The following is a 15,391-nucleotide window of genomic DNA, read 5'->3' as shown; positions in this document are numbered from 1 at the left end:
ACAAAATGCCGGTAGGTTTGTTATTGATTTCGAACAAATTTTGAAGGAGTCACAATTAATTCTGCAGTTTGGTAATGACAGTACTTACGTCAGTAAATAGTTATACACAGTTAATGTCTTCCCGTTAACATCTATACACCGATTAGGAATTGTGTATTGTATTAACTGTAAACTTAATACGGGGTGTGGCGACCCTATTTCTCATAATTTTACAGATTCGAACCAAAGCAATAATGTTGCTAGTTCAGTCAACTGTCGTAATAGTTTCTTGATTCCGACAGGCTGTGTTACTTTCAATACACGAGATTCACATAGGGCATTTCCGTTTTATTACTCGTAAGGTGCTCGCAAAGTAAATAGTAACATCGGTGACGTCACATTTCATAAGACAGTGACACTGTTGGGCTCACTTACTTCCCGCAATTTAAATAGCAAATTTTTGGAGTGTTTTACGTTAACGTCCCCTTTATGGGACCGTCGAATAGTTTAGTATTGCAAGGGTATAGTATATGGATTAAGATCAGATGGGTTACGGAAACTAGAAAGATTGTAAGGAAAAATATTTATACAAGGACGCAATTGTAAGATATTTAAGTAGGTTTTCTCAAACACTATTAATTACGACCCTCACTTTGCGATAAGTTTTACATGACCAGGAGAATCTGTCGGCATGCAAACGCAGGCATCAGCACCTGTTAACGTTGAATCAGGTTAGGTCATTTAACTCTTTCGATATCATAAACAAATATCACTAACAAATTCACTGGTTCAGTATCAGACTTAGATGTACTTACATTTTCTTCCGATTGGTTTCGGTAATGATCTTCAAATACACTGCACGGGAACACGTGCATCCATAGAATCGAAAATTTAAGATCCACAATATTTAATCCAAAATAAATAAAGATGTTGAACTTGCTAGGTTGTATAATACAGGTATAATATACATGTCAGGTGGGTAATTTAAGCCCTTCCTTTGATAAATGTGTTTTCGCAACATTATCTGAAGACTTATTTATTAAATCTCTTTTCAGCATAGTTTGTCAAGTATAGAGGAATAATTTTCTTATGCTGGGAAACAAAATATGATTGAAATTTAACTAAACACACCGACGTACATATATATCGCTACATTAATTCATGCAATGCACATTGTCTTCGCTTAATATGTCACTGTCAATTTTGAACTAAATTCTTGTGTGCCTCATGTATTTTTCATGCAAATCATGTAGAGTTGTCATCACAGATTACAAAGAGTACCGTTACTTTGTAGTGCATCCTTTATGTAACTCGTCCACTGTTATTTTAGGCTAAATGCTCGCAAACGTTTTACAAAAAAAAAAAAAAAAAAAAAAAAAAAAAATCGAGTGGTCTATTATGAAAATAAGATTCAAACGTTTTTAAACAGTATTAGTTGGGCAGTTTGTTCTTTGTTTGGTGTTCAGGATTGTTAATTGTTGCACTACTACGTTTGTTAATTTGGTGAGGAAATTCTGTTTCGTTGAAGCTCAACTTCCCGTACATTAAATTTGAAACGATAGTTACGTTTCCCGAAACACATTGTTACTTGAATTTTTCGAAGAAACGGGGTCAGAATCGTGATGTATGTCAATTTAGAGGCTGAAAAACAATAGATATTTTGTTATTTTCCATACAGAACCGGATTCTATTATATTATTATAGATTCTATTGTTACCAGAGTCAAATAAGATATCACGGAAACTTTGTTAATTCAAGTTGCGGCCTCAAAAAAATTTTTTTTTACACCATTCTAAACTTTTAAAACTAAAGAGAAATCAATTGAATTTATACATGTATATGTGGCTAGCTTTCCTATGATATTTTATTGGTTGTCATTAATTCTTAATAGTATTTAGTTAGAGCTGTTCGTATTTATTTTTAAGGGCACTGGTGTCAGTTAACATGACATTTTAAAATGGCGTGACATTGTTATTTGATAGAACTGTTTTGCACTTGGTTTCCCATTATATAGTGTCACGTTTTTGTTTGGTGTTAGAAGCTAACTAATATAAGATTAGGTCATCATAGTTGTAAATATGTAGCGTTAAGATATACTGCCAATATTTAGCCGAATCCAATATCACAGATCATATTAATGGTTCTTAAAATTTTGGAAGTCATCATACTGTATTACAACACTCTTGACTGATGATTTTATCATTGGAGTATGTGTAGTGAGCAAAACTTCAGAGCTGGTTATCATGGGATTTGGTTGAAATCTGTAACAAACTACCAGTCGTTTGTTACGTTATGTATGAATGAAAATTTTTTGGTCGTCTTAATTTTTCTCCTGTTCCAGTAAGTGAATTCTCTTCGAATAGCTCATGTAGCACTATATCATGTTAACGAAATTCTGTTGTTTTTTGACCTTAGCCCGGAACCGGGATTTCATAAATCAGAGTTGGTTTGTTATATAAATTATTAAAGTCGGATTTTTAATATTTAGATCTAAGTAAAAAAAAAATTCTTTGACAAACCAAGCCGAAATTATTTACTGAAGACAGATAATGTTAACGTCATTATGTATTAGATTTACAAAATAAGGTTGAAATTGTGTTTTCGTGTAAGTTGAATATCTGGACATATTTCATGCTGTATAGCGCAATCTATTTATAGAACGATTACGTATTTATCAGTAGAAAGCGATAGCGAAACATTATTGGAAAAGTCGATTATTCAGGGTCTTCATAGTAAAGTATGGTTTTCTTTTAATATACGATTCGACAGAAGTACAACTACTTTAACACGTTATTGATAAATATATCGACCTAGTTCCGCAGTAGATCTATTCATTTATAAATACATGTATAATTGCACAATTTCCCATCCGCTAGCTTCGGTATTTTACCGCAGTATCATTATAAATTAATAGTGCAGACATGCCTTGATGTATAAATCCCACACGGTAACTTAAACGATAAAATGTTGGATAATTATGATTTTCTTCATTAAAACGTTTCAATACAGAAAACATTCAGTATGCACTTAACTTTTTTCATTGACAATCTTCTTGAGTTCAACGATGCATGAGAACCATAACAAGCAAACGATAATACAATGTATAAACATGCAGTCGTTTTAATAAGTATCAAGTTGATCTATACTATGTTTAAATTGGTACCGTAGTGTATTGGATTGTGTTGTCATACCTGACCCGATTGAGGCCTGGTAAACTCATTGAAAAGCTAACCAAAATGCAGTAACAACATAATGCTTGTGGATAAAAGGGATAATGCTTGCGGATAAAAGGGATAATGGTCTTTCTGGATATTGATGTATAGCCTTGAAGGGGTACATATCAACATGGTTGGAATTGAATTTTAATTAAATTACATTAGGACATAAATCTTAAGATAAAACGTGTATCCAAACAAATATATTTTAGGTAAGCATTTGAGTTAGTTATTTCTTTCAAAGATAGAACTATAGATTATCATCATGATGATGAACAAATGATCCGAATCACTCAAGACGATAATCCTTCTGCTCCTTGTTTCATACATTGGCAAAACGTGATCACGTGATGTTGGCGGATTTGCTCTACTTGTCTTTCAAATAGCCTATCCGATTATTGTATAGTTATATGGATGAACCAGTTTGGTTTTTAAAGAACAAATATAATGTTGTAAAGCTGAGATAGTATTTTTTAGAATTTAAGAAATCGTTGCACAGAATTTTTGGGGGATAAATTTTGGCAAATTTATTGTGGCCTGGAAAAATTCTGTCGACCGTGGGGGCGATCGGGCGTGCTTTGGGACGTTTTGATGGTACGGATGTTACGGTGTATATTAAAGGTATTGCTCTAGTGCCTTGGCAATATCTGACTAGCCTTGCTTAAATGTATCATAGCCTTGCTGATGTCATAGCCTTGCTCATCATATAGTATTTGCCTCGCTTAGAATTACAGTACGTTGCCTTGCTCCATTGGTCCGCTAAATGTTCCTCATTACTTTGCAGGTAACGTCGAGTTATGGGGAATATTTAATTTACTGTGGTGTACTGTAGCCTTGCTCATTATAGTATTTGCCTTGCTTAGAAGTACAGTACGTTGCCTTGCTCCGCTAAATATTGTGGTGTACTGTAGCCTTGCTCGTTGCTTAGAATTACAGTACGTTGCCTTGCTCCGTTGGTCCGCTAAATATTGTTGTGTACTGTAGCCTTGCTCGTTGCTTAGAACCACAGTACGTTGCCTTGCTCCGTTGGTCCGCTAAATATTCCTCATTGCTTTGCAGGTAACGTCGAGTTTTGGGGGATGTTTAATTTACTGTGGTGTACTGTGGTATCCCTTGCGTCCGTGTGGCGCTGCTTGTTGCTCTACAGGTAACGTGGAGCAATGACGTGGTGCTTTACGAGTACGTCTGGTTTCCTCCCGGTCGACTGGTTTTTCAAATAGCTTTCATTGGAGTGGCCATACTCTGCCAAAATATTGATAATAACTTTTATATTGAAAGGAATATTTCATAGGTTGAATTAGCACTGTTTACAGTATCTTATGCGCCGGTAATTGAAATATGTGACTGTATTCATATCTGAAATGTACAAATAAACATGTAAAAATGTGAATGTTACTTGTCTTCTGGTTATAATTTCGGGTAATAAAATAATAAAAAATTATTTTGCCTAAAAATAATTACTTTTATTTTTTCCCGAAATTTATAGCTATCTCGTTGCTAGGTGTGTTAGCTATAAACTATCGTCGTTGTCAAGTAATCCAGTTTTCTAGTTCCTTGTCTAAACATAACAGATTAATGATAAACACCTATTCGTCAGGGAACCACTCGAGCGTTATATTAAATCGAGAGCACGTGCAATCTTCTCAGTTGAACTAAAGGTGTATTGGCTAGCGCTTCAGATCGATGTTAAATTGCCCACCCGCCACACCCCAGTAATAATAATAATAATAATAAAAATTGTTGTATACTTCAATTCATTATATTTTGTATCTTTAATTCTGTTATGACAATCTGACTGTTTTGTGAAGTATTTATGTTGCAGATAATATGCTGCCATTGGGTGCCAACTCCGGAAGTGATCAGACTCCAGGTACTTTCCACAGACATTAATTGAACGGATTCCTGGACTACAAACATTTGTGAAACAGACAAATCTAAAAGGATATCATTCTTCCGGACTGTTGCTTTATGAGAAATCAAAAGGACAATTTAGAATTAATACATGTATAATCTTATTACTAAAATTCCCGTTAATCATTTCCATACTTATATACAATTATTTTTATGTCACTCCTATTTGTAAGGGCCTGGAAAAATTCTGTCGACCGTGGGGGCGATCGGGCGTGCTTTGGGACGTTTGATGGTACGGATGTTACGGTGTATATTAAAGGTATTGCTCTAGTGCCTTGGCAATATCTGACTAGCCTTGCTTAAATGTATCATAGCCTTGCTGATGTCATAGCCTTGCTCATCATATAGTATTTGCCTCGCTTAGAATTACAGTACGTTGCCTTGCTCCATTGGTCCGCTAAATGTTCCTCATTACTTTGCAGGTAACGTCGAGTTATGGGGAATATTTAATTTACTGTGGTGTACTGTAGCCTTGCTCATTATAGTATTTGCCTTGCTTAGAAGTACAGTACGTTGCCTTGCTCCGCTAAATATTGGGTGTACTGTAGCCTTGCTCGTTGCTTAGAATTACAGTACGTTGCCTTGCTCCGTTGGTCCGCTAAATATTGTTGTGTACTGTAGCCTTGCTCGTTGCTTAGAACCACAGTACGTTGCCTTGCTCCGTTGGTCCGCTAAATATTCCTCATTGCTTTGCAGGTAACGTCGAGTTTTGGGGGATGTTTAATTTACTGTGGTGTACTGTGGTATCCCTTGCGTCCGTGTGGCGCTGCTTGTTGCTCTACAGGTAACGTGGAGCAATGACGTGGTGCTTTACGAGTACGTCTGGTTTCCTCCCGGTCGACTGGTTTTTCAAATAGCTTTCATTGGAGTGGCCATACTCTGCCAAAATATTGATAATAACTTTTATATTGAAAGGAATATTTCATAGGTTGAATTAGCACTGTTTACAGTATCTTATGCGCCGGTAATTGAAATATGTGACTGTATTCATATCTGAAATGTACAAATAAACATGTAAAAATGTGAATGTTACTTGTCTTCTGGTTATAATTTCGGGTAATAAAATAAAATGTCTAGTCTAGTGCTTAATGTATTGACTTCTGATAGATATTATATGAAATATGCTGCACTCAACAGAGAATTTATATTATGAACCAATATAAATGTCATTATTACACATTTTCATTGTAGAAATACTGCATCTGTGTTACACGCAAGCAACTACCTCGTCATGTTAAAATTGTAGATCCTGCTGTTGCTTTGCAATACGAAGATCCTATTTCTCTGAGCACTTTATATCGACCAATCACCATCAGGAACAGTGATCCGAGACACACATTCTCTGCACCAATCATTGATGAGTTTACAAAGACATCCAAGTTTGATCCAATCAATGATACTGCTCTTGAATCTGATTGGAGGATTGAAGATTTTGAACTAGACAAAAAGATGAGTGCAACAACTGCATGTGTACCTCTAACTTATGGTGGTAAGTGTTTTATAACGGCTTTTTAAGTGTTTCAACATTTTGTCACATCAGCTGCTAGGGAGCTGGTATACCTGTTTCACAGATAATCAAGGATGAAATGTAAACATACATAAGAAATTTAGAATTATCAGCTAGTGTATGTGGTATACAAGAATAGTATTGTCTTTATTTGTGTATCTTTGTCTTAGAGGATGTTTCAGCATGTTATGCACCATGCTTTGTTAAAAGTAATGATTTGTAGTTATGAAGGATAAGGCTGTAAGTTATTACTTTTATACCAGTCCTGGTGTCCATTGACTGCCAACAGTACATGATGAATTGTATACCGGTGTATCTAATTATTCTTTTAAATTGTATCAGTTTTGAAAAAAAAAAAAATTAATAATAAAAGGTGTTTCAGCAAGGAACATACTGTAATATATTTTTTGACATATAACTTTTGATGCATACTTGAAAATATTTCAAAAAATCTTTTACTTGATTTTTAGGCAACCTCTTATATACTAGATTGATATATATATATTTTTTTTTTTTTTTGAAATGCAGGTACATCAGAGAGTTGCAAGTTTTCTGATCTTGGAGCACAGATTGCCAAATGTAATGTTACACCAAAAGTTGAAGTAAGTTCTTTATTGTTTTTATGTTAATTCTGTGTTGTTTATTACGATACACTGCAAGGTTGATACTTTTTAGCTTGACTATTCGAAGAATAGGGGAGCTATCCTACTCGCCCCGGCGTGAGCGTTAGCATTAGCGTGAGCGTCACACAAATGTTAAAGTTTGTGTACCACCCCAAATATTTTCAAAGTCCATTGAGAAATTGCTTTAATATTTTGCATACTTGTTTACCATCATGACCCCAGTCTGTAAAAAGGAGGAGACAACTCTATCAAGCATTTTGACTGAATTATGGCCCCTTTTCGACTTAGAATATGCTTATTGTAATGTTAAAGTTTTACTCATAGCTTATATTATACTATCAAGCACTGAAAACAGTCGAGCGTGCTGTCAGCTGACAGCTCTTGTTTTATCATGTTTATGTCGCGATTTTATAGAATTAGACATATTGCCATGACAAGAATTAGCAATTCGGAGTAAGAAATACTTATGAATATAATGCAGCTAATCATCCACAAGTGTTTTAAATACGTTTGTCACTTTGAATATTAACATAATCAAAAATATCACAAATGTTATCTGTTCTACAGTAAGTACAGTGTCAGCATGTTAATATGTTTAAAATTCAAGTTTTCTTTGAAAAATGATGTAACTTTTGCTTGTCCCAGTTAGTGGTTCTAGACTTCAGTCTCTGCCAAAATGTGTCACAAGTCTTTAATCTTGATACAAGCCTGTTAACAAAGACATTTATTGTTGGATAATTTATGGACATATTACTATGAAATTGAAGACTATTGCAATTTAAGAACACAAAACTGTTATTAGTCAATTTTAGCTGAGCTTAAAATCAACCAATCAGATGATGGAATTGTGAGACAGGTCTCCAAACTAACTTTTATTGCACACAGTTTATGGTGTGTGTTTCTTTGCTGTCTAATATTTTTGTACATTTAAAACATTTTTCAGGATCCCAAAGACAGGTTTAAGGATATCAATGCACCAGTAAATCATAAAGTTGAGGTGAGATTTTAAAAAAAAATTCAAAATTTTTTCTTGAGGTGAGATTTTAATTTTTCTTCTTAATTATAGTTTTATTACATTCTTCTGTATCATTTCAGTGTAGTTACTAGATACAATGTAATGCTAGTTGTATCTTGCCTGGGAAGAACCAGCGAAAATGCAATGTCGCCAAGAAAATGTTAATCCTAAATTCCGACAAAGTGATTCTATTAAGAGTATGATGGTAATCAATACATTTTATTTTTCAGTATTTTTAACCATTTCTTTATAAGGCGTAAAAAAAAAAAATGTTTGTTTCCGGTGTAACAGCCCAGTTTTTCCCCCAGTCAGTTCTTTCCCCGGGGAAAAAACTGACTAGTCAATTCTTTCCCCTGGGGAAAAAACTGACTAGTCAGTTTCTTCCCCCCCTAGTCAGTTTTTTCCCCCCTTGGAATAAGTTTTCTGGTAGGGAAAGAAACTGACTTGTTAGTCAGATTTTTCCCCAGAGAAAAAACTGACTAGTCAGTACTTTCCCCCTAGTCAAGTTTTCCATTCAAGTACTGGATTCTTTCGGTATTGTTATTTGGGATACAAGTGTCTATTCATTTTCCATTTAAATTTCAGATGAAACGGGTATTGTTTTTCATTTGAATAAACCTATATGTTTCTTTTTTTGTAACTTTAATCATTGTTTTTTTTTGTCAAATCAAATTTTTAAACTTCTGTTTGATTGCCATTACTATTTAAAATCGGTCAGTTGCGGGGAAGAAATTGACTGGTCAGTTCTTTCCCCCTTGCATATACTTGACCTATCAGGTGGGGGAAGAAATTGACCAGTCAGTTCTTTCCCCCAAGCCGGTACTTGACCTGTCAGGTGGGGGAAGAAATTGGCCGGTCAGTTCTTTCCCCCCTAGCCAGTACTTGACCTGTTGGTAGGGGAGAAAAAACTGACCTGTCAGTTCTTTCCCTCCTAGCATATACTTGACTTGTCAGGTGCGGGAAGAAATTGACTAGTCAGTTCTTTCCCCCCTAGCAGATACTTGACCTATCAGGTGGGGGAAAAAATTGACCGGTCAGTTCTTTCCCCCCTAGCCAGTACTTGACCTTTCGGGTGGGGAGAAGAAATTGACTGGTCAGTTCTTTCCCTCCTAGCATATACTTGACCTATCACGTGGGGGAAGAAATTGACCAGTTTTTCCCCCCTATATATAGATATAGAACTTGACCTGTGGTGTGAGGAGAAGAAACTGACTGGTCAGTTCTTTCCCCCCAAGCCAGTACTTGACTTGTCGAGTGGGGGAAGAAATTGACTGGTCAGTTCTTTCCCCCCTAGTTAGTACTTGACCTGACGGGTGGGGAGAAGAAATTGACTAGGCAGTTCTTTCCCCCCTAGCATATACTTGACCTATCAGGTGGGGGAAAAAATTGACTAGTCAGTTCTTTCTCCCCTACTATTATACTTGAATTGTCAGGTTGGGGAAGAAATTGACTAGTCAGTTCTTCCCCCCTTTGCATAAACTTGACCTATCAGGTAGGGGAAGAAATTTACCAGTCAGTTCTTTCCCCCCTAGCCAGTACTTTACCTGTCAGGTGGGGGAAGAAATTGACCAGTCAGTTCTTTCCCCCCTAGCCAGTACTTGCTCGTTAGGTGGGGGAAGAAATTGACCAGTCAGTTCTTTCCCCCCTAGCCATTACTTGCTCTGTTAGGTGGGGGAAGAAATTGACCAGTCAGTTCTTTCCCCCACCTAACAGAGCAAGTACTGGCTTAGGAGGGGAAAAAACTGACTAGTCAATTTCTTCCCCCACCTGAGAGGTCAAGTACTGGCTAGGGGGAAAGAACTGACTAGTCAATTTCTTGCCCCACCTGACAGGTCAAGTACTGGATAGGGGGAAAGAACTGACTGGTCAATTTCTTCTCCCCACCCAACAGGTCAAGAACTAGCTAGGAGGGAAAGAACTGACCGGTCAATTTCTTCCCCCACCTGACAAAGCAAGTACTGGCTAGCGGGGAAAGAACTGACTGGTCAATTTCTTCCCCCACCTGACAGGTCAAGTACTGGCTAGGGGGGAAATAACTAACTGATCAATTTTTTCTCCCTCCTGATAGGTCAAGTACTGGCTAGGGGGGAAAGAACTGACTGGTCAAATTCATTTCCTTACCTGACAGGTCAAGTACTGGATAGTAGGGAAAGAACTGACTGGTCAGTTTCTTCTCCCCACCCAACAGGTCAAGAACTAGCTAGGGGGGAAAGAACTGACTGGTCAATTTCTTCCCCCACCTGACAAAGCAAGTACTGGCTAAGGGGGAAAGAACTGACCAGTCAATTTCTTCCCCCACCTGACAGGTCAAGTACTGGCTAGGGGGGAAATAACTAACTGATCAATTTTTTCTCCCTCCTGATAGGTCAAGTACTGGCTAGGGGGGAAAGAACTGACTGGTCAAATTCATTTCCCCACCTGACAGGTCAAGTACTGGCTAGGGGGAAAGAACTGACGGGTTAATTGCTCCTCCCACCCCTGACAGTCAGTACTTGCTGGGGGAAAGAACTGACCAGTCAATTTCTTCTCCCACCTAACAGAAGCAAGTACTGGCTAGCGGGGAAAGAACTGACCGGTCAATTTCTTCTCCCCACCCGACAGGTCAAGTACTGGGTAGGGGGGAAAGAACTGACCAGACATTTTCTTCGCCCACTTAACAGAACAAGTACTGGCTAGAGGGGGAAGAAACGGTCAGTTCTTTCTAGCAAGTACTGGCTAGAGGGGAAAGAACTGACCAGTAAATTTCTTCCCCCACCTGACAGGTCATGTATATGATAGGGGGGGCGGGGGAAGAACTGACCGGTCAATTTCTTCCCACTTAACAGAGCAAGTGCTGGCTAGGGGGGAAAGAACTGACCGGTCAATTTCTTCGCCCACGTGACAAAGCAAGTACTGGTTAGGGGGGATAGAACTGACTGGTCAATTTCATTTCCCCACCCAACAGGTCAAGTACTGGCTGAGGGGAAAGAACTGACCAGTCAATTTCTTCCCCCATCTAACAGAGCAAGTACAGGCTAGGGGGAAAAGAACTGACTGGTCAGTTTACTTCCCTGACCTTACTGGTCAAGTATTGGCTACGTGGGAAAAGAACTGACCAGCAGTAATTTCCTTACCTTAGAAGAAATTGAAACAGGAAAAAGGCAAATTAAAAATACAACAGAAATTAAAATAAGTTCATTTAAAAACATTTCTTTAATTTACACAAAATATGAAACATACATGTTTTTCTTATTTTATATCCAATTTAAATGAAAACCGACTATTGGAAATGAAAAAAAACAGGCTAGTTAAGAATAACCAAGAATAACCAGTTCTAATTCACTAACTTGAAATAATTGACTAGCCAGGAAAATTGATGAGGGGGGAAAGAATTGACTAGTTAGTTTTTCCCCCCATAAGAATGATCAAGAGTAACCAGTTGCGATTGGGGGGAAAAAATTGACTAGGGGGGGAAAGAACTGACCAGTCAGTTTCTTCCCCGGGGGAAAAACTGACTAGTCAGTTCTTTCCCCCGGGGAAGAAACTGACTAGTCAGTTTTTTCCCTGGGGAAAAAACTGACTGGGGAAAAAACTGACCGTTACACCGGTATCCCGACCTACCCTAAATTTTTGGCCCGACCCTAAATGTTTTTATGGCCTTGGAGAATAATTTTTTCAACTTTTTGACAAAAAGTTGCCAAACTGCACTTTTTATGCTTTAAACATGGTCAGTGATGTTAAAAATCAACTTCCTGATGCTCTAACGGCATGACCCCCTTATACAAATAATTTCCGAAAAGTCTCCCTTAATAAAAAAAATTTCCAAAAAAAAAATTTCCGACCTACCTACCCTTACAGAAGAAAAAGGCCTGCTGCGTACTCTTGCTGTGTACATACAGCATATATGATGCGTACATGATGTGTACTGAAATCAAGGGCTTTAAATAGTACGCAGGATATACACCGCACATACACCGATAGTACGTTTGTAGTACACTTTTGACATGCAAATGAGCTCTGCCGCGTACTACTTGCTGCGTACATGCTGTGGACTACATAGTACACAGGATGTACGCTGGAGGAATTTAGTATGCGGGAAATAGTATGCAGCATGTACGCGGCACATACACTTTTCACATGCAAATGAGCCTGCGGTGTACTACCCCTGCGGCGTACATGCTGTGTACTCCTGCAGCGTACATTCTGTGTACTCCTGGCCCGAGTCCTGCGGCGTACATGCTGTGTACTCCTGCTGCATACATGCTGTGTACTCTTGTGGCGAAACTGCTGAGATAATGTAAATTCCTTACCCCACCAACTTTCTTATGCAAATGCTGATCATTTGGACAGAAAAAAACAGAAAAAAGATAAGTGACATGCATCAATAAGTATTTACCCTTACCAAAATAATGTAGATTGATGTTATCAAATAAATTAGTATGCTTTTCTTCATCCACTTTTCAATGAAATAAATCAATTTTTGTAGCATGTAATTTGGTAAACATCTGAAGAAAATGGCGTAACTGCATCAAGGGGAAACAACTTTAATGCAACTAAATATAAGTGTTATAAATTTCGAAGTATCTGCGGTGTACATGCTGAGGCGTGAATGCGAAAGAGTTCTAAGTGCTTCTTTATTTATATGCACTTAGAACTCTTTCGCATTCACCCCTCGATGCAGTGTACTATTTTCTTGTACAAGTCCCTCCTGCGTACATGCAGTGTACTCCCTAAATTTTCAGAGTCTGTGCTGCGTACTTGAAGTGTACTAGTGACCTCCTGTGACATGCTGTGTACTCGTCGAAATAGTACGCGGCATGTACGCAGCATGCGGTGTATGTAAAATGTACTCCTCTGGCGTACTACTGTGTTCGCGGCATATACACAGCAAATACGCAGCATGTACGCCACAGAGGCTTGCTTCTGTAAGGGTACCCTAATTTTTTTGAGCATGTTACCGGAAACAGAGAATTTTTTTTTTTTTAGGCCTAACAGCCACATTCAATGATAATTTAAGAAGAGAAAAAGACAAGTCCTGATCAGGAAAAACATAATTAGGAAAGACTTTGTTCTTCAATTTACCTGTATTTTACTGTTTTTACTGTGTGTGTTTTAGCAACGTAAATGGGAGAAGAGTTTACAGCAGGTGTTTGGAGAGACCAGTGCAGACAAGCTGGTCACCACTGCCAAAGATGAACTGAAGAGCTATTTTTCTGCACTGCCTAAACCTAGTAAGATATTTCATCCCTAATCAGCCAAGGCTCAATACATGATATAGAAACAAAAAACTGAATTTCAGAATCACTTTTAAAATGCAGGCAAATGGGAGTTTTGAGCCAACTATTGTTGTTAGCAGTCAACATAAAAAGCATAACTATAACATAATTATGTTAAAAATTCTCAGAATATTTTTTTATGCCCCCAAAGGGAGGCATATAGTTTTTGAACCGTCTGTCTGTCTGTCGGTCTGTCAGTCTGTCGGTCTGTTCGCAATTTTCGTGTCCGGTCCATATCTTTGTCATCGATGGATGGATTTTCAAATAACTTGGCATGAATGTGTACCACAGTAAGACGACGTGCAGTGTGCAAGACCCAGGTCCGTAGCTCAAAGGTCAAGGTCACACTTAGATGTTAAAGGATAGTGCATTGATGGGCGTGTCCGGTCCATATCTTTGTCATCGATGGATGGATTTTCAAATAACTTGGCATGAATGTGTACCACAGTAAGACGACGTGCAGTGCACAAGACCCAGGTCCGTAGCTCAAAGGTCAAGGTCACACTTAGACGTTAAAGGATAGTACATTGATGGGCGTGTCTGGTCCATATCTTTGTCATTGATGGATGGATTTTCAAATAACTTGGCATGAATGTGTACCACAGTAAGACGACGTGCAGTGCGCAAGACCCAGGTCTGTAGCTCAAAGGTCAAGGTCACACTTAGACGTTAAAGGATAGTGCATTGATTGGCGTGTCCGGTCCATATCTTTGTCATCGATGGATGGATTTTCAAATTACTTGGCATTAATGTGTACCACAGTAAGACGACGTGCAGTGCGCAAGACCCAGGTTCGTAGCTCAAAGGTCAAGGTCACACTTAGATGTTAAAGGATAGTGCATTGATGGGCGTGTCCGGTCCATATCTTTGTCATCGATGGATGGATTTTCAAATAACTTGGCATGAATGTGTACCACAATAAGACGACGTGTCACACGCAAGACCCAGGTCCGTAGCTCAAAGGTCAAGGTCACACTTAGACGTTAAAGGTCATTTTTCATGATAGTGCATTGATGGGCATGTCCGGTCCATATCTTTGTCATTCATGAATGGATTTTAAAATAACTATGCATGAATGTGTGACACAGTGAGACGATGTGTCGCGCGCAAGACCCAGCTCCGTAGGTCAAAGGTCCTAAACTCTAACATTGGCCATAACTATTCATTCAAAGTGCCTACGGAGACAGCTCTTGTTAGCTATATAAAATCTGTAAACATGCCTGAAAATTAGGTAGTAGGAGGTTTGAACTACAAGTCCGTGGAGTTCTCTGTGAGTCTGCAAGGGCAGTATTTCCTGATTGCTCAAAAAATTTCATCTGTTATGGATAACCCTTCTGTAGAAACTTAAATTTTGACTACTTGAAAGCTTGTACCTGTAACATTACTAAAATAAGTAATATTATAGGTTTTAAATATTATAAATAACATGTTTTCGATTTTAGGTAGTTCGAGGCAGTGGCCAGATGGAGAGTCTCCAATGGACTACCTACAGCAAGCTATTTATTGTTATGCCACTGCCGTAAAAGTTAAAACCAAAGATGCCAACCTTCATTTACAGTTAGGAATTCTGTTAGAGGAGAAATATTATATAGAAGACATATTTGGATTGAAAAAGGAGGTGGGTATAACAAAAGAGTGAGTGCCTGAGATGGTACTTTCCTATTTTGTATATGAAAATAAGTAGGTAGTAAAATGATGATTGGATGTCTTTCACAGTCTTACTAAATTCAAGCATTTTAAGGTTTTAGTTGCAAGGGACACTGGAAAATACCAAAATTTTGAGTTGACTTTAGGCAAACATTGCCAATTTAGCCATATCATTTGACTGTAAACCCTTAGATCTTGAGCTTAGTCCTTGATCAGTTCACCTTGTGCTATCTTTCATG

At 38.0% G+C, this 15,391-nt stretch overlaps 1 protein-coding gene across 1 annotated transcript in view; it reads left to right on the top strand.

Moving 5' to 3' along the window:
• Window positions 1-15,391, top strand: part of LOC123525907 (uncharacterized) — a 50,785-nt gene that overhangs the window by 7,793 nt on the left and 27,601 nt on the right. The window contains exons 4-8 of the mRNA XM_045305069.2: window positions 6,297-6,594; window positions 7,141-7,214; window positions 8,179-8,232; window positions 13,346-13,460; window positions 14,948-15,123. Coding sequence (XP_045161004.2) covers window positions 6,297-6,594; window positions 7,141-7,214; window positions 8,179-8,232; window positions 13,346-13,460; window positions 14,948-15,123 — 717 coding nt within the window. The remainder of the gene's footprint in view (window positions 1-6,296; window positions 6,595-7,140; window positions 7,215-8,178; window positions 8,233-13,345; window positions 13,461-14,947; window positions 15,124-15,391) is intronic.

This window comes from Mercenaria mercenaria, chromosome 1 (assembly GCF_021730395.1).
Source record: "Mercenaria mercenaria strain notata chromosome 1, MADL_Memer_1, whole genome shotgun sequence".
Classification (NCBI taxonomy): Eukaryota; Metazoa; Mollusca; class Bivalvia; order Venerida; family Veneridae; genus Mercenaria; species Mercenaria mercenaria.
This window is presented reverse-complemented; position numbering and strand designations above follow the sequence as displayed.